The sequence below is a fragment of the Peromyscus eremicus genome, chromosome 6 (assembly GCF_949786415.1).
Source record: "Peromyscus eremicus chromosome 6, PerEre_H2_v1, whole genome shotgun sequence".
Taxonomy (NCBI): Eukaryota; Metazoa; Chordata; class Mammalia; order Rodentia; family Cricetidae; genus Peromyscus; species Peromyscus eremicus.
Genome location: NC_081421.1, coordinates 14,333,793 through 14,358,916, shown reverse-complemented (window position 1 = coordinate 14,358,916; position 25,124 = coordinate 14,333,793). Strand labels below are relative to the sequence as shown.

The 25,124-nt window shown below is 40.2% G+C and overlaps 1 protein-coding gene across 1 annotated transcript in view; it reads left to right on the top strand.

Moving 5' to 3' along the window:
- The window catches only part of Fat4 (FAT atypical cadherin 4), a 77,344-nt gene that overhangs the window by 38,715 nt on the left and 13,505 nt on the right, over positions 1 to 25,124 (top strand). The window contains exons 8-12 of the mRNA XM_059265076.1: positions 1,885 to 2,135; positions 3,941 to 8,290; positions 17,373 to 17,477; positions 21,550 to 21,857; positions 24,581 to 24,666. Of these exons, the coding sequence (XP_059121059.1) occupies positions 1,885 to 2,135; positions 3,941 to 8,290; positions 17,373 to 17,477; positions 21,550 to 21,857; positions 24,581 to 24,666 (5,100 nt within the window). The remainder of the gene's footprint in view (positions 1 to 1,884; positions 2,136 to 3,940; positions 8,291 to 17,372; positions 17,478 to 21,549; positions 21,858 to 24,580; positions 24,667 to 25,124) is intronic.

The following is a 25,124-nucleotide window of genomic DNA, read 5'->3' as shown; positions in this document are numbered from 1 at the left end:
AACTTTGCATGCATTTCAGAATTTAATAAAGCCCCCAACAAGAATCATATCAATATGGTAGTTTTTTTAATTGAAATATATTACCTATTTTAAAACAATCTTACAGGCAATTCTATGTTTGAAGGCATGGAATAAATGACCCATGTTTTACAATAGGAGCTTCCTTTATCATTTAGTTAAACTTGCAGCTGCTGGGACATGATCTGCCTTTCAGCCATTGCTCCTCGTTCTCCACCATGCAGAAAACATGAGAATTCAGATTCTTTCACTTTTTTTTTACTCACAGTTTTTAATGGGCTTTAGTGGAAGAAATGGTTGAAACTTGATCTTTGTTGCTGTTAAACTGTTGAAGAATGTTCATAGCAGAATAAATCTTTTCTTTTCCTATTAATTATTGGAAAATGCCTATGTCCACCGATGCTAAGTTTTCAGAGTAGAAATCACGTGCTTCCATGACACAGCTCCCCAGGAACTCTCAGAAAGGCAAGTTCCTTTGAGTAGTCCACAAACCTTGGTTTGATAACTTTTAGAATTTTGTCTATAAACCTCTGACATTTTTACTTAAAGAAAACGATTTTAACTGTAGAGGGGTGGTAGTTGTACCTTACTACAAGACTCTTCAACTCTATGAAATACAATTATTTTTATCCTGATTTAGGTTTAATTCTGGCATATATGTATGCCAAAAATGGTGAAGCCCTGAACAATATCACCTACTTTATACATCCTTACGTCAATTCTCGACCAAATCCCTTCTCTACTATACTTCTGATTCAGTTTTATAGGACCTCTATTCTTTGTAAATATGAATTTCAAAATGTGTCATATCCCTAAAATAGTATAGAAAAGCTGGCATTAGCTTTTAGCTGTGGGCATATTGTAGACTATGCACCTGGCTGTTGTGATGTGAGATGTGGGTGTTTCTTGCCCTGCAGTTCCCAGTAGACATTGTCTACTGCTTTGTTCACATGGCCAAACCAAGGCACACCTCTGACTCCAAGGAGGGCACTTATATAAAAAGGGAAGATTTTTTTAAAGACATCTACTTTTTCTGATCTGCAGTTAATGGAGTGCAGATTGTTCTGTGAACTTTCAAGTCAGGCTGCTTCTCTGACTGTCGCACTGGACTCCACTTCAGACACAAAACCATGAACAGACACAGATAGCCAGCCTCCCCTTCAGACAGAGAAAATGGAGAAGCTGCACTCAGTGAAAACTCCTGAGAGTTAACTGATCTGTTTAGCATCAGACTGTCCAGGAAAATGTCATCCTTCCCTGGCAGGGAAGCAGTGAGGCCATCTGAGGAATAAGGAATGAGGCAACATGGACAAAGAAATGCCTCTCTGTGCAAACAGCCCTTTTGCTTGTGCTGGATAGCCAACATGCTACAAATCCAGTGTTTTGTCTTTGAGAATAACATCCCCAAGCGATCCTCTTTATTACAGATAGAGCAGAGAAATGCTTTTAAAGGTGCTTTAAAAATGTCCACTAGTGACTCTGGCCACCAACATCAGTGTTAGAACAAGGCATAGGTTGTAATACCTAGCTTACTTGTTTGAACAGCAGCTGTGTTCTAGGCTGATTTTGTGACCGTGCAGTGATCTGATCTGAGAGTTTGGAGACTCCTAAGGACCTTGCAGGGCCCTTGTGGTCACTGAACATTTTAGAATAATGATTGCTTATGTGACAGCACAGAACATTTCAAGTACCTGTTTTCTATCTGGATTTTTTCATTGCTGTGTGTTTAAATTTTTTTTGTTAAATATCTACATTTTGCCATTTATTTATTTATTTATTCATTCATTTATTTATTTATTTATAGAAAGCAGGGTGTCATGACATCATAGCTGAACGTGACCTACTTCTCCTTGCTCTTTGCTTCAGTTACAGTATCATCGGTGGAAACTCGCAGTTCACCATCAACCCATCCACGGGACAGATCATCACCAGCGCATTGCTGGACAGAGAAACCAAGGATAATTATACTTTGGTTGTGGTTGCCAGTGATGCCGGGTCTCCAGAGTCTCTCTCCAGTTCTACTAGTGTGCTTGTGACAGTGACGGATGTCAATGACAACCCACCCCGGTTCCAACATCACCCGTATGTCACACACATCCCATCTCCTACTCTTCCAGGTAATTCAATAGTGAGATCACTCAGGTGTGTGTAACTTATCAGACACCTTCTGTGAACAGAGCTACATACAATACACATAATACAGTCTCATCTGGAAAACCCTCTAAAGTTCAGGGTATGAAGTTTAGATCCAATGAAACTGAAGAGAATGCCAATTCTTACCTTGTAAATCATTTTCTTTTATTCAGATTAGCTGTGTACATGACTTCACAACTGTCACAGCTCCCTGGTTTTTAATTCTTATAATATTTCTTCAACACTCTAAATGAGTAAAATAGATCTCCCTCCATCATCAGTGATGGGACTATTCTGACATATCATTTGTATGTAAGTTCCTAAGAGGGGAAGTATTATCTTTATTCCACATACCAATTTCCTCATGGTTGAAGGAAAATAAATACTTCAATTCTTCATAGATGTATTTTCAAAAAGTTGAATTAGTAACTAATTCTAAATATTGCATTTTCCTATCTCAGTCCTGCTTCTCTTCTCAAGCTTATGAGCCTATTATGAACTATAATCTTGGTAGCAACATGAGTTTATCTTCTTGCATTAAAAAAATTAATTTATCATTTATTTCATAAGTAGTGGTATATTCTCTCAGGAACTAAGCAGAGATGCTGGCATTTGTAATTTTTGATGAAATTATAAACAATAAAATATACAAATACCAGTAATATTATCTTCTTTCCTTAAAAAATATTTTATTAGGAGAAAAAAATGAGTGGATTCAGTATTTCTCCCCATGATCTTTGATCTCCTAACTCCAGAATGTCTGATACCAGTTGAATGAGGAAAATCTATAAATGGTTATGCCAGATTTCCATCAAAAAGAAATACAAATAAGAAGTCATAAATTCCATTTGAAAATCCAGCTGGCATGATACTGACCGCATGATTCTGATCCATCCAGTGTGATGTACAGAGGAGAATCCTTTAGGCAAAATGAGGTGCTGACCATGACCACTTTTATCTCATTACATTCATATATTTAGCAAGATTCGTTGGCTCTTAAGGAAATTCCGGCTTTTCACTTTTGTCACAGACACTTCTGTGGAGATGTGGGCAAGGTTTTCTGAATGAGATATTGATCTTTAAAAAATACCCGTCTGGATGCTTCTCTGCATATTTCCACTACAGTCTGTTTCAAGGGCATCCTGCCAGGGACTGGTTCTCAAAATCCAAATTGAGTCCATGACTTCATTTCTTATTTTTACTATCTTACACTTATTTAAATCTATTACACATATGTGTCTACACACATACTTTATCTCTATTTGGTAGTAGCTCAGAGATGAAAGAATTTTGCCAGGAAATAAAAGGCACAGTGACCCAAAAGCAGTGTTTGGGGATGGTGCATATTTGTTGACAGGCTTTCATGGGGAGCGACCCCAGGGTGTTTTCAGATGCTAGGGTGTGGTGAACACTTCACTGAGCAGGAGAGTGGCTCCTGGCAGAGCTCGTGAACTCTCGTGTCTGTTGGAAGGTGGTACGCAGACAGGATCTGTGATTCCAGATAATCACCCTGTCCTCATCATGGTTCTCTCAAGGGCTTTTTTTTGGAAATTAATAAATAAATCTAGCACCTTGTGTGGGGCTGGCTGAGAAAATTAAAGGCCAGTTTCTGAAGTAGTTAGTCAGATTTGACCTGGAGACCTCAGAGACAATAAAGTTGGTGCTGTTCTTTCCAGTAGTGGTGGGACGGTCGAACCCAGCAGCAGCACAGCCTCAGACTAACCAAGGACCCACCCACAGGAGTCACAAGACTCCCTGCAGTTTTAACTGAAAACCTCCTCTCTTGCAGGTTCCTTTGTCTTTGCTGTCACAGTCACTGATGAGGACATTGGATCCAATTCTGAACTCCATTATTCACTCTCAGGTAGAAACTCTGAAAAATTTCACATCGACCCCCTGAGGGGGGCAATCATGGCAACTGGTCCTCTAAGTGGAGCTTCTGAGGTGACATTCTCTGTCCATGTGAAAGATGGCGGCTCATTTCCAAAGACTGATTCTACTACAGTGACTGTTAGGTTTGCCAACAAGGCAGATTTCCCCAAAGTCAGAGCCAAAGAACAAACATTCATGTTTCCAGAAAATCAGCCAGTAGGCACACTGGTCACCACAATCACAGGGTCCTCTTTGAGAGGAGAAACATTGTCCTACTACATTGCAAGTGGAAATCTGGGCAATACTTTCCAAATTGATCCGTTAACAGGACAGGTGTCCATCAGTCAGCCTTTGGACTTTGAACAGATACAAAAATATGTTGTTTGGATTGAAGCCAGAGACGGGGGCTTCCCTCCTTTCTCCTCTTATGAGAAGCTTGACATCACAGTGTTGGATATCAATGACAATGCTCCAGCTTTTGAAGAAGATCCATTTGTGTCTGAGATCCTGGAAAACCTATCCCCTCGAAAAATACTTACAGTTTCAGCAACAGACAAGGACAGTGGGCCCAATGGACAGCTAGACTATGAGATTGTGAATGGGAACAAGGAGAGCAGTTTCACCATTAATCATGCTACAGGTGAAATCAGGAGCATTCGACCACTAGACAGAGAAAAAATATCTCACTATGAGCTCACTGTAAAATCTTCAGACAAAGGGTCCCCTTCTCAGAGCACCTCAGTAAGAGTCATCATCAATATTTTAGATGAAAATGATAATGCACCCAGGTTTTCTCAGATATTCAGTGCTTATGTTTCTGAAAACTCCCCCTTGGGATACACGGTTACCCGTGTCACAACTTCTGATGAAGACATTGGCATAAATGCGATTAGTAGGTATTCCATAGTGGATACAAGTCTTCCGTTTACAATCAACCCCAACACGGGAGATATTGTCATCAGTCGACCTTTAAACAGAGAAGATACAGAGCGATACAGGATCCGAGTATCTGCACACGATTCTGGGTGGACTGTAAGTACTGATGTCACCATATTTGTGACAGACATCAATGACAACACGCCAAGATTTAGCAGACCATCTTATTATTTGGATTGCCCTGAACTTACTGAGGTTGGCTCCAGAGTTACTCAAGTATCTGCCACAGACCCCGATGAGGGGTCAAATGGACAAGTGTTTTATTTCATAAAGTCACAGTCAGAGTATTTCAGAATCAATGCCACCACTGGAGAGATTTTCAATAAACAGGTGTTAAAATACCAAAACGTCAGCGGCTTCAGCAATGTGAACATCAATAGGCACAGTTTCATTGTGACGGCTTCTGACAGAGGCAGCCCTTCCTTACTCAGTGAGACCACGGTTACCATCAACACAGTGGACAGCAATGACAACCCACCCCAGTTTCTCAGAAATAACTACTTCACTCCAGTTACCAAAAATGTGAAAGTGGACACTAAGTTAATCAGAGTGACTGCGGTGGATGACAAAGACTTTGGATTAAACTCTGAAGTGGAGTATTTCATATCCAGTGGGAACCACTTAGGGAAATTTAAGTTGGACAATGATACCGGGTGGATGACAATCGCCTCTCCCTTGGTTTCTGATCTAAATCAGAACTTCTTTATCACAGTCACAGCAAAGGACAAAGGGAACCCTCCACTCTCTTCCCAAGCAATTGTTCACATCACGGTCACTGAAGAGAACTACCACACGCCTGAATTCTCTCAGAGCCATATAAGCGCCACCATCCCTGAGAGCCACAGCGTTGGGGCTGTGGTCAGAACTGTCTCCGCCAGAGACCGGGACACAGCCATGAACGGTTTGATCAGGTATGACATTTCTTCGGGGAATGAAGAAGGCATCTTTGCAATAAATTCTTCCACAGGTGTGTTAACACTAGCTAAAGCTCTGGATTACGAGCTGTGCTCAAAGCACGAGATGACCATTAGCGCCACCGATGGAGGATGGGTGGCGAGAACTGGCTACTGCAGCCTGACTGTGAATGTGATCGATGTGAATGACAATTCTCCAGTGTTTGTTCCTGATGAATTTTTCCCAACTGTCATGGAAAATGCCCCGAGTGGGACCACTGTCATTCACCTAAATGCAAGAGACGCTGACTCGGGAGCCAATGCTGTGATTGCATACACTGTGCAATCATCAGACAGTGACCTGTTCGTCATTGACCCCAACACAGGGGTCATCACCACTCAAGGCTTCTTGGATTTTGAAACCAAACAGAGCTATCACCTCACTGTGAAAGCCTTCAATGTCCCTGATGAGGAAAAGTGCAGCTTTGCCACCGTTGACATCCAGTTGAAGGGGACCAATGAGTATGTGCCTCGCTTTGTTTCCAAGCTCTACTACTTCGAAGTCTCAGAAGCAGCTCCTAGGGGGACTGCTGTTGGAGAAGTGTTTGCCAGTGACAGGGACATGGGTGCTGATGGAGAAGTACATTATTTGATCTTTGGGAACAGCAGGAAGAAGGGCTTCCAGATCCACAAGATGACAGGGCAGATCTATGTGTCTGGGCTTCTTGATAGAGAAAAAGAAGAAAGGGTGTCATTGAAGGTATTGGCCAAGAACTTCGGCAGCATTCGGGGTGCAGACATCGATGAGGTCACTGTGAACATCACTGTACTTGATGCCAATGACCCGCCAGTGTTTAGTCTAAGCACCTACAGAGTACAGATTAGTGAAGGGGTCCCCATTGGGACCCACGTGACCTTTGTGAGCGCCTTTGACTCAGACTCCATCCCTAGCTGGAGCAGGTTCTCATACTTCATTGGATCAGGGAATGAAAACGGTGCCTTTTCCATTAACCCACAGACAGGGCAGATCACAGTCACCTCGGGGCTGGACCGGGAAAGCCTTCCTGTTTATAATCTTACGGTCTTGGCTGTGGACTCAGGGACCCCCTCTGCCACAGGAAGTGCTTCCTTGTTAGTTACTTTGGAAGACATCAATGATAACGGCCCAGTGTTGACTGTCAGTGAAGGAGAAGTTCTAGAAAACAAACGCCCGGGAACTCTAGTAATGACCCTGCAGTCCACAGATCCTGACCTCCCCCCAAATCAAGGCCCCTTCAACTATTACCTGCTGAGCACAGGCCCGGCCACTAATTATTTCAGTCTCAACACTGCTGGAGTTCTGAGCACAACCCGGGAGATCGACAGAGAGCAGATTGCAGACTTCTATCTGTCCGTGGTCACCAGGGATTCTGGGGCGCCTCAGATGTCGTCCACGGGAACTGTACACATCACTGTTCTAGATCAAAATGACAACCCCTCACAGTCCCGCACAGTGGAGATATTTGTTAATTATTACGGTAACTTATTTCCTGGCGGGAATCTGGGCTCGGTGAAGCCCCAGGATCCAGATGTGTTAGACAGTTTCCACTGTTCCCTCACTTCAGGAGTCACCAGCCTCTTCAGTATCCCAGCAGGCAGCTGTGACCTGAGCTCCCAGCCCAGGTCCACAGATGGCACCTTCGATCTGACAGTTATCAGCAGCGATGGGGTTCACAGCGCAGTCACCAACAATATCCGAGTTTTCTTTGTAGGATTCTCCAATGCTACGATAGAGAACAGCATCTTGCTCCGCCTTGGAGTTCCCACCGTCAAGGACTTCCTGACTAACCACTACCTTCACTTCCTGCGCATCGCTGGTTCCCAGCTTACAGGCTTGGGCACAGCAGTGCAGCTCTATGCTGCCTATGAGGAGAACAACAGAACATTCCTTTTAGCGGCTGTGAAGCGAAATAATAACCAGTACGTGAACCCCAGTGGTGTAACCACCTTCTTTGAAAGCATCAAAGAGATCCTCTTCCGTCAGAGCGGGGTAAAGGTGGAATCCGTGGATCATGACCCATGCATTCACGGCCCATGTCAGAACGGAGGCAGCTGCCTTCGAAGGCTTGCTGTGGGCTCTGCGCTGAAGATCCAGGAGAGTCTGCCTGTCATCATCGTGGCCAACGAGCCACTGCAGCCTCAGCAGTGCAAGTGTGTGCCAGGCTACGCTGGAAGCTGGTGTGAAGTGGATATTGACGAATGCCTTCCGGCCCCTTGCCACAATGGGGGGACCTGCCACAACTTAGTTGGGGGTTTTTCCTGCAGCTGCCCAGATGGCTTCACTGGGAGAGCCTGTGAGAGAGACATCAACGAATGCCTGCCCAGCCCTTGCAAGCATGGAGCTGTCTGTCAGAATTTCCCTGGAGGATTCAACTGTGTGTGCAAAACTGGCTACACAGGTAAGGCAGTGTGTTACTTCCTGTGTGTGTCACGGCTTTCCTTTCAAACACTTAAGTCTTGGTATGAATGTTGCCACTTAAAATATACAGTTGTTTAGTTATTAAAGTTTTTGAGAATTTCATACAGGAATACTATATTTATGCCATTCCCAGCACTCTTTCTTCCTCTCCAACTCTTTCTGCTTTCCTCCTGATTCCCTCTCAAGTTCATTATCTCTTCTATTTTTTGTTACATGTCTATACATACACAGATATCAAGTCTATGTAGGCCCTTTAGTGGTGCTTATATGCACATGGATAGGGGTGAGGGCCCTGTGATATTTCCAGCATTCATACTGGCATGGCAGCTGCTGTGGTCATTACACAGGTCTCATTTAGACAACCATATTGTTGAGATTTCATGGGTATGGCATCCTTGCTATGTTTCGAAGACACCATCTGAAGCCAGGCATCCTGGTCCTTGGGCTTAAAGTCTTTCCACCCCTCTTCAGTCATCTTCCCTGAGCCTTAGACATAAAGGTTAATAGCTCTATTTTTAATTTTTGGATTTCTTTTATTTTATCTGTGTGAATGTTGTACCTGCCATGTGCCTGGTTCCCATAGAAGTCCGGAGAGGGTGTCAGGTCACCGGGAACTAGAATTATAGACTGCAGGCCACAACGTGGGTGCTGGAAACAAAACCAGGATTCTCTGCAAAAGCAACAATTACTCTTAAGTGCTGAGCCATCTCTCTAGCCTTTATTTCCAGTTTTAAAGTGTTAAGTCAAACCTAATGGGCCACACAACAAATCCCAGGCTCATGTATGTGCACATGCACCCCATGGCAGAATTTACAACAATGCTTTCACTAGCTACATATGACTTCTTCTTATTTTATAATTCTATTCTTTTACATAGTCTTTATTTTTATGTAGCTTATATATCACTTGTTAAATAACACCTAATAATTATGTGTATTTATGGAGTACCAGAAGGTATTATGTTACCTGAAACAAGCCAGGCACAGAAGAACATATGGAACTAAATCAAAACAGACATCGAACCTTTTTTTCTTCCCATGTGAATTGATCATACACATATTAAAGCATTTTTATTCCCTAAGCGTCCACTAATTCCTTTAGAGCCCATGGTTTTCTTTTTATTGGCTCACGCTCATTGCACAGTGATGGCCCCTAAACATGTTTTCACATACGTTGTGTATGTTGGTCATTCATTATCCTTTTCTCTTCACTCTCTTCCCCTGCTGTTACAATCCTGTTCATTCCTACAGACAGTTGCATGTCTGCTTTTCTGTCATATATAATATATGAATATATATTAATATATGTGAATATATAGACATACGGCTTTCATATATATGATTTTATGTGTCTCAGATACAGGGGCTGGGGAGATGGCTCAGTAGTTAGAGCACTAGCTGCCCTTGCAGAGGGCCTAGGTTCAATTCTCAGCTCCCACATGGTGGTTCACATCCACCTGTGACTCCAATTTTCTTTGTCTACTCATCTGCTGATGGACATGTAGGTGGGTTCCATGTCCTGGCTTTTGTGACAAGGGCAGTATGAATGTCCATTCTCTCAGTGCTTGGCTGTGAAGTCCTGACATATATCAGGTCTGACAGAGCTGGAGTCCTCACTCTTCTAGTACACAGGACTTGCCCTCCTCTGCATCCTCGTGGCATTCTGTATTATTGGTTTGCTTAATGGTAACCACTCTGGTTGGGATGGGAAGTAATGCAGTTTAATTTACGTTTTCCTGGTAGCTCAGGATTCTCATGTATCCTGGCCACCTGTACCCTCTTTTTTGAGAACTATTTGTTTCATTGGCCTCTCCACTGGTTGGATCATCTGGGTTCTTAGTACTTAAGGTTTTTAAGTTCTTCTGAACCTGTGTGGTTCAGTATTTAGTTCTTTATCAGATGAATAGTTAGTGAAGATCTTCTCCCATGCTGGTTTTTCCCCCACTCCGTTCTTTTCTTCATCGTGCATAAGCTTTCTAATGTCATGCAACTTTATTTGTGGATTCCTGGTTTTGTTTCTTAGGCTACTGGAGTCATTTTAGCAGGTATTTTAACCCTAGCTGTTTCTTGTCATGTTTTCCCAATGTCTGTGGTGTACTTACAACATAATCATCAAGAACATTCTCATAGGACTATAATGATTTTTAAACAAGTTTTTAGTTTTTGCTAACATTTTATGGAAATAAATGTTTTCCAAGGTTCTTAAGAAAATTACTGTAGCTGATATCAGAGGCTAAGGAGGTAGAGGAGAGGAGGGATGGAGTGGGGTTGTACCACAGGTGCAAACTTCTTTTGTAGATGTCAACTTATGGCAGTGCCCTTTTAAACCCATGCTTTGTTAACCACAAAATACATATCCATGTGTATTTTAACAGAGCTGTTTCACATCATGTGTATTTCTCAGACTCCGTTTAATGCTGTGGATCTTTTCTTGTGTTTTATCTACATTTTTAAAGCCTACAGAATTACAAATTATTACTGTTCAGTGATCCTCATATTTATACATCATATACATGCAGAGGGATAAACCGATAGGAGGGGTGACAGAGAGAAACAGAGAGAGACAGATACAGAGAGACACACAGAGAGAAACAGAGAGAGAGGGATAAGGAGCAGGAGAGGCATTGCTGTATGTCACTGGGCATGGGAAGCTCTGCTAACATTTAGAAGAGGTAAGAAGAGTGAGAGGTTGAGATTGATGTGATCCTAGCAGCTTTGTGTGGGGAGAGATCCTGTGTCTGAAAACTCCCAGTAAAGCTGTAAGCATGAAAATGATGGTTATGTCATGGAAGCAGGAAGAGGGCACATGATTATTGTAACATTATCATTGATTCATTACCCAGTTTTATATCCACTGAATTTTGTTTTCCAGTGTAGATATAGGACTCTACACATAATAAACATGTGCCAATTTTTATAGGGATGTATGATTTAAAGAAATTGATCATTAATTTTGTATAACTTAGGTTCCTAATCCTTAGTTACCAGAAATAAAACAAAAGAAAATAAAAATAGTGAGTCTGTGACCTCCACCCACTTTCTTCATGGTTCTGTACTAGTGACTTCTGCCACTGCTATGATAAAATGCCCGACAGAGTCACCTTAGGAGATGAGGTTTCCCTTTGGCTCAGTTTGAGGGTACAGGCTATCACAGCATAGAAAGCATGGGGGAGGGAATGGGAGGTGGGTGGGCACACTGCCCCCCAGTCAGGAAGCAAAAAGAGGTGAATGCTCTTCTCCCCATCACTTTCACCATTTTATTCCGCTGGAGACTCCAGGTCAAGGGCTGAGCCACTCACATTCATGATCTTCAGTTAAACTTCTCTGGAGACAGACTCACAGACATACCCCGAGGTGTGTCTAAATCCTAGAGGTGACTCCAAATCTCAGCAAATTGATGTTCATGATTAAAGCTAATAGTTTTTTTTGTTTAATTACACTTTCTAATAATTTCAATTTCATGTTACAGAGTGGATTTCTGAGTAGCTGTAGTCTAGAAAACACTAATGAGTTTATTATATGATAGAACACCTGAAAAGATTTTCTAGGTTTTGCCACACGTCTGGATGCAGGTCAGGCATGGCTTTGGGAAGTATGCCTTGGGTTTATTACCACGTGACGTTTCCCTCTGCTCTGAAGCATGTCTTGTTATTTCAGGGGGAAAGTGAAATTTGTCCATTCATCACTTTTGTGTCAATTTATACTATATTTTTTTCCAGACAGAAAAAAGTTATATACACAATGTACATGGTAATTTTTCCTAAGGAGCTTGCCAAACACATGCTTTCACAGAATGGACAGAGTAAGAGGTATTGAGAAGAGAATCCCAAGTTACACGAGAGCGCTGTGATAACTGTGTGGTGATAGAGATGTGTGATAGAAAAGAAAAGAAATCTGTGAGTAGTTAGGGCATGCCTTTCTAAACAAAAAAATAACTTGAAAAAAGCATTTTGATGGATTAAATTTCTTGGTGGTAGCTTTCCCTGGAAAAAGGGATGGAAACATTTTACACAGTGTGTAACTTTAAAAGTTTCGAAGGGTGGGAGAGATGACAGCAGCTAAGAGCACTTTTGCTTTTGCAGAGGACAGGGGTTTGGTCCTCAGCAATCACATGACAGATCACAACCTTCTGTAACTCTAGTTCCAGTGGGTCTGATGCCCTCTTCTGGACTCTACAAGTACTGCATGAATTTAGTATACAGACATAACATGCAGGGAATACACTTACCCACATAAAATAATAAATTCTTTAAAAATTATTCCAAGCATACATCCTCAGAATGAATAACACATACCTAAATATTAATGATAAAATATATTAATAGAGTGATTTGCATCTAAAATGGACTGCAAGAGTTCCTATATTCCCTTTCTCCTCTGTGTGTGAACACGAGATGCGGCAGCATTTCTGGTGGCAGAGCATAGCTGTGTTAGAGAAAGCAGGAAGTCCCACCAACTATAGGATCTCCAAAAAAATCCTTATCGGCACAGCATGGCTCTGTTTAACAGCCAATAGCTAGCTTAGCTCCACTCAGTTATCAAAAAAGATACGGTGTTGAACAATTAAGCCTTGAATACTTTTCCTTAATAAATGTACTGCAGGCACTTCCAACAGGGGCAGTCTGGGTTCACCAAACACTTCCATCTTCAGCCTGTGTTTAGTAAACCGTCCTGTATTCAGTCTCTCTTGAACGGGCTCTCCCATCTTCAGTCTGAGTTCAAGCCACCTCCCGGCTTCTGCTGCAGACCATGCATCTTCGGCTGAGCACTTCCTGTGCACTTAAACTATACTCTCCGGAGTTGTGTGGACACACCATCTAAAGATTACATGTGAATGTTCACCTTCGCTAGTTCCCATTTTCCAAAATGTGATCAGAATCTTCACACCCGGAAGCGACTCTCCATTTTTCTGTGATATATAGTGATTATCAGCACAGTTAATGGCCAGATGTCAAAGCAGCAAGAGCAATTCATTCTTTTTTTTTTTAATTAATGAAAAGGATGCAATTCATTCTTTAAAATACCTGCTACGATGATAAATGTGTCTGCACTGAGAAGACACACTGTAGACACACAGATCTGCTCTGTGCCACTTCCAGAGAGCTTGCAAGCCTCTTATAGGTACTGCTGATTGACTCAGAACAGTAATTAAGTCAATTAACCAAGAATTGGTTCCTCTCTGCTGCAGCACACAGAGTATCATACCAGGAGATGCTGTAGTGACTGAAATCTCCCATCTCTGACTGAACTTACACCCTTAGCAGAAGCATTTTGCAAGGGAGACCCACACAGAACAATTCAGGGTTGACTGTTGGTTCCCATCTGGGACTTAGAGTCTGAACTTTAAACACCTGAGGAGACATTTGGTGGCTCTGTTAGAGTCTGTAATTTAAATTAAATCCTTAGCTTTTCAAACTGTGTCTTTGAATATGAATATATAGCTCTACTGACTCTTGCAGTACAATGAATTTTAAGTAAGTTTTACTCATTAAAGGAGCACTGAAGAATAAGTTTCCAAATGGTGAATAACTCATAAACTCTGAAGTAACTTATGTATTTTGATCATTGTCTTCTAAAAATATTCTGAGAGAGTAAAACTTCTTTAAATTAAAATGCTTAACAAAATGATAGTTTTTTTCCCCTGAAAATCTCTGTTTGTTGTGAAGATAATCATTCTCTGAATATTTCTTATTTTCTAGCAACTTTAGCCACTACTGTAGTTACTGTATATTTTAAAATGTGAGATCAAGGCTTATATTTATTTTAGGGTGTTTTTCTGCTCCTCTTTGAGCTAACTTAAATAACCTTTAGTGAACATTTAAATCTGAATGATAAGAAATTCATATTAAAAGTACACAAAAGACATGTGAATTTATTTTACTATTTAAATAGAAAAATTCAAAGATGATATTTAGATTAGGATTCAACTTGAGTTAGAGTTTGTTTCTTAAGGATTTATTCTATTTTAAATTATGGGTATGTGTCTCTGTGTGGTGGTATGTGCACCTGACTGCAGTTCCCAGAGATGCCAGAAGAGGGTGTTAGGTTCCCTAGAACTGAAGTTATAGATGGTTGTGAGCCACCTGAAGTGGGTGCTGGGAACCCAACTCCAGTCCTTTGGAAGAACAGGAGTTTCTCTTAACCACTGAGTCATCTCTCCAGTCCCTGGTGTAGAAATGTAAAAGATTAGCCTCATGGGTTTAAAACTCCTATTGTTTCTTAACTAACATGGGAACCCATGTTCCTGATGGTCCAGCCTAGGTTTTCTGTCCTTGCTTCCCTATCTCTGGTCTTTAGGAAGTGAGGCTGGCATTTTACAGCCTCCTAATACGTTGCCATGATCTGTGTCTTACATTCACTGCCTCTAAGATACATAGGCCTACATAGATAGTATAGATCACTTTTACTGTTACTCTAAAAGAAATATTCAGATAAAGAAGAGAATAGAGAAACCAAACAGTACTTACAGTGTTAGTAGATTTGAAAATTCCATATTCTTTTACAGTGAAAGAAATAAAAGAAAGATGTTGTGTATGACTTTCTTGTAGGAAAATAGTAGAAAGTTGAGTCAGTGGGACTTATTTAAATCTGTTTTGTATAATGATGGCATTTTAACAAGGAAAAAAAAAACCCCAAACTTCTACAAAGAGGTATGCCTTATCCAGTAGGAAAATGAGTTGGCGGAGGGAGGGGGATGTGTTTCTAGCCAGCATCAATGGTGTGAAGTTCAACCCAAACTTACAATAACACGGTCTAGCCTGTGTCTCACTTCTGCCACACTGGGAACTTATTTTTGGTGCCTCTAAATGTGCTACTTGTTTATTTTCTTGTTCTCTCCTTAGAATTCAGGAGTGTTCTGAAAATGTGCTGTGTTCCGCTTTGTCAGGAGGTGACTGGTGCTGTTTATAAAGGAAAATTTTGTATGTGTGATTCTGTGACACTCAGAAAGTGGCTCACGAGGCTTGCCTGACTCAGATTTATAATGTCAGACTCAAACCACTGTGGCTTCAGATTCAAGCCACAAAAACAAAAATGAGTTAAACAAAAACGTAAGATGTGTTTTCAGCAAAGTTGCTGTGATGTAAGGCGTTGTCTGTGGTCAGCCTTCTCTAACTATGGGGGCAAAACATATCTGGATTGCAAGACACACAGAGTGCTCATCTGTGCAGTATAAACAGCTCTGCAGAGTGCTTGCCTAGCATACAGTGGATTCAACGTTCAATCTTCAGTACTGAAAAAGCAATTGAGGGCTGGGGCAATTGGTTGAGACGGCAAATTGCTGGCAGTCGATCATGAGTGGCCCAAGTTCAGATCCATAAGACCTGCTTCAAAAGCTTTGTGTGATGAAGTGTCTGGAATCCCAGAGTTGGAGAAGGTGAGAGGGGAGGATTCCTGGAGTTGATCAGCCAGTCAGCTTCAGTCAATGAACTCTAGGTTCAGTGAAACAGGAGGTAAAAAACTAAAGTAAATAGGCATTGAGGAAGACTCTTGGCATAGACACATGGCCTCTATACTCATTTATATATATACAGTGTGTGTGTGTATGTGTGTGTGTGTACGCCCGCGCATGCGTGCGCACACTCATGTACATGCCTACACACACATATGCATAAGAAAACACATTTCTTGAAGATGACTATAACAATTAAGACCCTAATTTCAATAAATGAAAAGTAACTGGAAACTACATGCTCTCACTGTTTGTTAGAATTGGGAAACTAACAATTTTCAAATAGATCTATTGAAATAGCACTTCAACTTTATAGAACAGTTATTCATGTTTACATAAAAGTAATCAGCAAATTAAGGCAAGATTTAAACAGTGCATTTTGGCTGCCAAGATAACAAGTGCTTGCCCAGCGCAGTATGAACAGAGCACAGAAGCAGAACTTGCTTGGTCAGTGCTATCATCTATCACCTCTCAGGCAGGAAACTTACTTCCATATTAGTCACTTTTCTTGGTCCTGTGTCAAAGTAGCCAAAAATAGCAACCTAAAGAGGGAAGGCTTTACTTTGGCTCGTAGTCTGGGGAAGTTATGTCAGTGGGAGCAGGGGCTGCTGGTCACATGGAACCCACAGCAAGGCCGAGAGATGGACTCTGGTGCTCAGTTCTGGTTTAGTCCTGGGCTCCAGCCCATGGAATGGTACCACACTTCACGTGGGTTTTCCCACTTCCGTGAACAGGATCTGGAAATCCTTCACAGACAAGCCCAGGGACTTGTCCTCATGGAGACTCAATGTGCTGCCAAATCAACAGTGTTACCCTTAAACTTCTAAGGACTCTTCTTGTGACGTGTGTCCTTCTTTCTTTCCTGCGGGGTCATCTCAGCTGTGACAAAGGAAATGATATCTTCAGGGAGCTCCCTGCTTTCTTATTTGCTATTTCTCCATCCATTCCCTGCCCGGCCCAATATTAATGCATCTGATTCAACAAGATCTACCAGAACAGCATTTATATGCTGGAAATGTGCAGCATATTCTTATTCTTTCAGAAAAAAAGACAAATTGTCTATAGCCTGTGGTAGAGAATCAATGAAGAAATTGAAAGTGTGATTGATGGGTCTTCTTATTTCCTATTCTGTTTTACACAAGGCATGGAATAAGTTCAGGGACCCTTTTTTGTAGTAAAGATGTAGCTTGACAAACTCAATCCCGCCAACTCTCCCTTTCAAAAGTCGGAGTCACTGAAATTCCTATGACGGAAAGAATGTTGTCGAAAGTTTCAACTCCATTCCCAGCGTGTCAGTGTGAAGGTTCAGCCTTAACATGGGCAACAAGTCAGAGAAATAATTCGAATGTTTTCACCATCAAAGTCTCTTGAAATAGGACTCTCTCCAAGATGGTTATGTAAATTATACCAATTGCGTATATCTTTATAATAGCACATCTGGATAGGATACAGAACTCTGAGGTATGGCCCCAGTGTCCTGTTGTGGAGGAGAGAGTCTTCTGTGTCTCCTTTCTGGGATTTAGTCCTGAAGGATGTAGTTTTTCATACAGTTACAGTGGATGTGGTTCGTATATTTATTTTTAAGTTTTCTTAACGAATTTGATACATTTTAGGAAAAATGTGTGAATCTTCTGTCAATTACTGTGAATGCAATCCCTGCTTCAACGGTGGCTCCTGTCAGAGTGGCGTGGAATCATACTACTGCCATTGTCCGTTCGGTGAGTAAAATGTGTCCGTTGTCATACTGATCTGGGGATGTGACTTGGTCGGTAGAGAGCCCTTTAGATGGCTCAGTGGGTGTAGTTACTTTCTCTGCAAACCTGAGGTCTGAGTTCAATCTCTAGAACTGTGGTGGAGAGAGAGAGAGAGAATAGTGGACTCCCCAAGGTTGCCCTCTGATCTCCACATGCATCCTCTGTCATACATGTCTCCCCGCATCACATACACACAATTATAATTACTATTATAATGACAATAATAAAACATAATTATGAAAAATCAATTTTACCAATGTCTCTGAGTCTCAGAAATTAAGAGAGAGACTTATCCAAAGTCAGAAAAATTTGGCAAAGGATTGCACCATGTCCACGAGACTGGAGAACAGGTGCTACTTGCAACCCATGGACATTGCTGGTATTGTGCCGATATTACAGATTTTTAAGGTCTCATCAAAATGCCCACAAAGCAGTAAATGTCTGTTCATATGAAAACAACCATTGCCTCAGCTCTCCTATGAAGCCAGTTTTTTGAGATCCCACAGTCAGGCTTCATGACTTAACTTGTGTTTTGGAATGAAAAAAAAAATAAGTTGGAGTGGAAAGTGGAAAATAATTGTCAAATGACTGAGAGAGTGTTTATGGTGTTGGAATCCCTCACCATTTCAAAGGCAAGTATGCATATTCACAACAATTAATGCCAAACAGGAAGATAGTTTCCCATATGGTGCTGATGTAAAACCCACTGTATACGGGGGTTCAGGGGACGTACCTTGGGACCCAGTGTACCTTTCCTCACCCTGCAGACATCCCTGGGGAGTGGAAATAGCACTATAAATTACAGTAGACATGAGGCTGGCAGTCCAGGTCCAACCTAATTCCTTCCAAAGGCAAAACCCGAAAGCACTGTTGAAATGTAGACACTGTCAGCTGACCAGAGAAGCATTTAGAAAGAAAAACAAAGTAAAAAGCCTTGGAATTCATCATTCATCCAATATATTGTTCCAAGTTGCACAGACTGAATTAGAAGGAAAAGTAATTTGCCTTCACAAATTGACTGTGGGTGACACACACAGAAAGAAGCAGCAGAAGGAAATGCCTCAGACTAAGACCCGGGGTGGTGAGACACAGGGTGGTGAGACACGCACCCCAAACACTAGCTTCCTTAGGGTTTGAATTAGAAACAACTGTTCTAGTTATAGTCTCATGAGCCAAAGATTTGTTCTTTAGGTTTTGATACGTTTTTATATTCATAGATATGTAGGTAGGTAGGTGTAGACAGATAGATAAGTAGATGACAGATATGTAGGTAGACAGATAAATGCTAGATAGATAGATAGATAGATAGATAGACAGATACATACATAGATGATAGATATATAGGTAGATAGATAATAGACTGATGATAGATAGGTAGCTAGATGATAGATACATAGATGGACAAATAGGTAAATGATAGGTAGCTTGATGGTAGATAAGTAGATAGATGATAGATACATAGACAGATGATAGATAGAGATACATAGATAAATGGCAGATAGATAGATACATAGATAGATGATAGAGATGCATTGATACATGATAGATAGATAGATGATAGATAGATAGATAGATAGATAGATAGATAGATAGATAGATGATACTTAGCTAATAGATAGATGATAAACAGGTACATAGGTAAGTAGGTAGATAGAGAGATGATAGACAGATTGTATTTTAGGAAAACGAGCATGCCTCCAGCTTTACAAGATGACCTAGCCTGTGAGATTTCAGTTCCTAGAATTTTGTTATTTTGTTATTGCATATGTCACACATATGCAAGGATTATGTGTGTGTAGTCACATAGTAGCCTGTACACTATCCTGTGTGTTTGTGTGTACCATGTATTATATATGTGCAAATATTATGTATAATTGCTAATTATTTTATGATTATAGAATACTCTTCTAATAAGAGATACTGGGGAACATATATTTAAAGTAGTTTTATAATTTCTCTTGATCTTTATCTGGCTTATTTCACACAGGTATTTGGAAGACAAATTTTAAAGATGCATTAAATTTTATTTTTATATTTAAAAGACAGGAAATTCCTTTTCATAGAAATAGTAACAAACACTTGAGGAAAATTTATACACATACTTTCATATTTAAAAAAAGTGTGAGTATTTTCAGTACAGTGTGAGAATAGTGTGAATACAAATGTGAATCTCATCACCTGATATTCAGTCACTTCACTTACATTCAAATTTTATCTTTTTATATATTTATTATAAATATAACAAGACCCACAGGAACACACAGTATAAATAATTTATCTTTGCTTTTTATTTCACTTCAGTTACTCTTTGTCTGAAGAAATAATGTACAAAATTATTCATAATTAATATATGAGCATTACTGCTTATCTGTATAAATAGTATGTAATACAAATGCATAATAAAAATAATGTATGGTAGATGTAAATTAATGACATATGAAGCCTATCTATACATTATATTATATATATACCATTCCTCTATTTTTTTCTTTTATAACTTTGGTTTAAGATTTAAAGTAATAAATTGTATGTATTTCCTAGTTATTTTATCGACTTTTATCTCTGCCTGGATAGAAAATAACAAGATAATCTATGTAGACATTGTAAAAGCTTTCAGGCTATTTTATCTCAAAGACTGGCTATAAAATGTGATGATGCAGTGAACACGGTTAAGTAAGATCAGTGTATATGGCTTTAAAGTTTTTCTCCACTTCCTGTGGTTCTGTGACCTTGGTTCAATTTTAAATACTCTGTGATAGTGACATTCATTCCTTTGAGCTGAGCAGTTCCCAGACTCTAACTCAATGCATTTACAATAGATATAAAATCCAAACTAAAGAGTGAAACCTTTTCAAAGGTGAATATAAACCCTGACTGCTGCTATGGGTTACTTTCCAATCATCAGTCACATCTCCCTGTGTGTGGAAGAGAAGGCTTTTGCTTAGTACAGTGGCATCAATACAACTCACTTTCAAGTTAGAAAGAGACTGTGCACACAAAGGGAAACACCAAAACAAAATGATTTCTATGAACTTCCTGTGACTCATCCCAAAGCAAGTTTAAAACTCAAAACAGGAGAGATGGCTCAGTGGTTAAGAGTACTGGCTGCTTTACCAGAGGACCTGGGTTCCATTCCCAGCACCTACCTACATGGTGGCTCACAGCCATTTGTAATTCCAGTTCCAGAGCATCCAATACCCTCTCCTGGCCTTGGTGGGTATCAGGCATAAAAATGGTGTACATACACAAAGGCAGGCAAAGATCCATTTGCATAAAATAAAACAACATGACTAATAAACAAACTTAAAACAGTGACTTCTATGATGGAGGAAGCATATCATTTCCTCATTTTGTAACTTTGGAAAATATCATTGAATTGGGGACTGAATTTTTTAAGTCAAAACAAATGAGTCTACCTGTCTTCAACTGAATAAATATGATTTTTTAAAATTATAATTCTGTATCATGGCCTACATAGTGATGTGTGCTTTTAATCCTAGCTCTTAGGAGGCAAAGGAAGGAGTATTTCTGTGAGTTTCAGGCCAGCCTGGGCTATACAGTGAAACCCTACATCCATAAAATAAAGTAGAAAGAGTAAAATTACATAATATTAGAAAAGTATTATAGTTGAACATTATAGTATTGTAAATTTTACAAACATCAAGAAACTAATTTTCAAAGTATTTTGGGAGAGAACTCTCTTCAAACACACTCCTTCCCATTGTCCTTAATTTTTAAAATGGAGTAACACTTAGGTAAATTCCTAACTCAGCAAACAACATTGGCATCTCATCTCTCTCATAACTGTTCTGTGTCTTCCTTTTGCAATTCTGTGAGCAGGGCCTGCTTCCTGCCAAGCATGACCATGGAGCTTCCTCTAGTTACAAGACTGGCAACTTTGGATAGGACTTGAGGAAGGGGCGGTGACAATGGCATTTTGAAGTGCATGATTCAATATTACAACTGAAAGATGTTGTTAAGAATAACTCAAGGAAACATAGCTAGACTTCAGTGTCTGTCTTTCTGTCCCCTGCAGGTGTCTTTGGGAAACATTGTGAACTGAACAGTTATGGATTTGAGGAACTATCATACATGGAATTTCCCAGCCTGGACCCCAACAACAATTATATTTATGTCAAGTTCGCAACTATCAAAAGTCATGCTTTATTGCTTTATAACTATGACAACCAGACGGGAGAACGGGCAGAGTTCCTGGCACTGGAAATTGCTGAAGAAAGACTCAGATTCTCATATAATCTGGGCAGTGGGACGTACAAACTGACCACTATGAAGAAGGTGTCGGATGGACAATTCCACACAGTGATTGCGCGGCGAGCAGGAATGGTGAGGTCTCCCTCTTCCCCAAGCCTCCATTCACTACTCTGCAGCAGTCAGTCAGCCCTCCTGGGAAGCATGCATAGAGGTCCACATTAAAGGACAGGATGTGTGTTTATTGTATAACAACTATGCCGTTGTCTCAAGAAAAAAGAAGGATAAGAAGTGAACAGCATTACGCATTAGCAGCCCACACTTCTTAGAGGTTTGAAAGGCAACCTAGAACTATATTTACAATGACTACTGTCTGTCTGGGAGTTTCATTATCTTAACTGAAGAAACAATACAAAGACAAAGGGGGCTGAAACTGAGAAAAACAGTAAAAGATGATATTTAGTATTTTTCACAATGTATTGAACCATTCTTTCTCCATCTTCTGCCTCATTATAAGACATAGCCACAGTTACCTGGTGAAGCCTTCTACCTATGCTGCAGGGAGAGCTAGACTGTGTAGCAACTCTTGAGTAATACTAAATGTGAAAAGAATATTTCTCTCATTATTAATTCGGTTACAGGGGAAAATGTATCCTTACTTCAGAAAATATTTTAAAGCCCCTATTTGATTTTCATTTCAAAACAAAATTGTTGGAAGCTGGAAAAATCACTAGCCTCTAGGCTTTAACCATCACATAGGCAGACTGGAGATGTCTCAATTTACACTCTTGCTGAGAGGAAAAGAAAGAATATATTTCCTAGAAAATGTAGTATTATGAGGTTGTGTCTATGATAAGCGTTTAAAGAATTCCAAAGATTAAATCACATGAATGACTAGGACTTTAAGATCTTCTTTGATTTTTATCCCCAAGCTTTTACCGAAAAGGAAAATACATTACAGCCAGAGCTGACACCTAGTCAAGTACATGAGCACTGTATATTTTGTAAAAGGGTTTGGGGTCTCTAACGTTAGTATTTTACATAGTCGCTGTGTAGAGGTGTGCTTCCAGAAGCAGGTGGAGTGAGTCTATGAAATGCAATGCCGCTTTTGAGACCAGTGTTCCTTAGTTTTTGAGGTAACAGACCAAGGAGTAAACAAAGTGGCGAATTAATATCTTGACATGTGATTGGAAGAGTACATTTCCCCCAAAATGCTAACATTTATTATAGTTTACTTGAGTCTGGGATACCTCACTCAGGATGATTTTTTCTAGGTCCATCCGTTTACTTGAGAGGAAAGTGAGAAAAATATTCATGCAGCTCACAAGAGTTTGTGGAGATTTCAATGGCTGCTAGGTATATTAAAAGCAAATAAATAGTATGTTTTAATATTAGTGTTTTAATATTCAGTGGACAATAGTGATAAATAAACTGTATTAATAGTTTCTGAGATTGTGAGAGGTTTATGACAAACTTTTCCAAATCTTGTCTTTAATAAGCCATGTTTGTGGACAGCCCTCCAAACTCACAAGCGGTGCTGACAAAGTGAAATCATTTGCATTCATCATGAATATGGCCTCATTATAACACAGCGAACCTGGTATCTGCCCTGTTTACATACAAATTAGACGTGTTGGTGAACTTGCTTCTGCCATTGTGGTGTTTCTACTGTTTTGGTAAATCGATCCCACATGCCACAGTCATGCGTGGGAACTTAGAAAGCAGTGTCACATTTGTATTTCCCTCACATGGGTGTGCCACGACATTAGAATCCACTTAGGAAGACCCCTTTCATTGTACCAGGAGAGGAACGAAGTTCATTCTCCCTGTAACTGGGGCTATCTGGCCAGTGTTACAACACTATACTCGGAACCTCACACTCACAATGCTATTGACTAAAATATGAAAGGCTTTGGCATTTTGTGACTCTTACTGACAATCAGGGAGTGGTCATCTAGCTTCACTGTGAAGAACAGAATAATGTGGAAATGCAGCCCTATCTCTAACAACAGTAGTCTCCTTGGCTGTTGCCCATAGGGAAGACCTTGGCCTTGATCCATTCATCAGACTTCTGAACACAATAGTTTTTTTTTTTTAATTGATCAAGAGGTATATTCACACACCTGACTACACAGGAAGCTCTGGAGGGCTGTCATCCCTCGGCTTGAATGACAATGTCTGTCAATTGTTTTGGAAACACTTGAAAAGTTTTGACAATACAGCCATGCATTCTGTTAACACAGGCGTGTGCTACTGTTATTTGAAATAATAATTCTTAACATTGACGAGGGCACTTATCTGATGTTGTATGGTTTTACAAGGAGATGAGGGAAGGGAAACCATAATCAGAATAATTGCATGAAAATAATTATTTTCAATTATAAAGAAAAAATGTTTAAAACAAATTGCCACATATTATAGTATATATGATATACTTTCATAATCTTTTTGTTAATATGGCAGATAGAGTAAGTCTTTTGAAAGATTTTTTTAGGATACTGGATAGTAGGATAGATATTTTTATTGAAATTATAATCTCACGGAGTTGAAGTTTTCCAGGAAGACTAATGACTTCTTAATTCTCTCTTGTATAAATGAGGCACAAGGAGCGGACAATTTCAAGGCAGCCTCATCCCTCTGAGGTGTAAAGATAATTAGAATTAGAGGTACCAAGGAGATCTGTGCCCATAACTTAATATGTGAAGCACGTTATGGGATGTTAGGTATACATTAAATCAAGAAAAACATGGTAATAATAATTTCAATTATCTCCACATGAGAGCAGTGCTGGTAGTGTGTCCTTGGGAGGCTGATGTCATCAGAAGGCACGTGATGACGGTCCCCTCTCTTGCTTACAGGCGGCTTCTTTAACTGTGGACTCCTGCTCTGAGAACCAAGAGCCAGGCTACTGTACTGTCAGCAATGTGGCGGTTTCAGATGACTGGTAAGTAAAATCATAGCTCCATTCCTATCATGATTAAAATTATGATTTACAAGAACTTTAATTGTTCTCCACATGGAATGATCGTATACTCCCTCAAAGAGATATTCATACTTTAAAGTAATTAGTGTCAGTGAAATATTATTTTGTTGGATTAAAAAGTCACAAAGTGATAGAGTCAGAAATAAAACCAGGGGAAGCAGTGTCTCCTGTAGCCACGAAGAACAGCTTCGATTTTCCTTCATGAAATGCTTTCATGTTTCCTGAGTTCTGTGAGAGCGTAGGGCATGACTGCCACTCATTCAGGCACATTCTCTTCTCGTTTGTGTGGTAATTAATGCGTGTTTTCTAATAGCACTTCAAGCTGAGTTGCGGCATTGGCCAATCAAAAGCAGAGGGATTTTGTCAGCAATGAGAAATGGAGATGTACAGCGACCTCCCAACCCACCCACTGTTTTTAT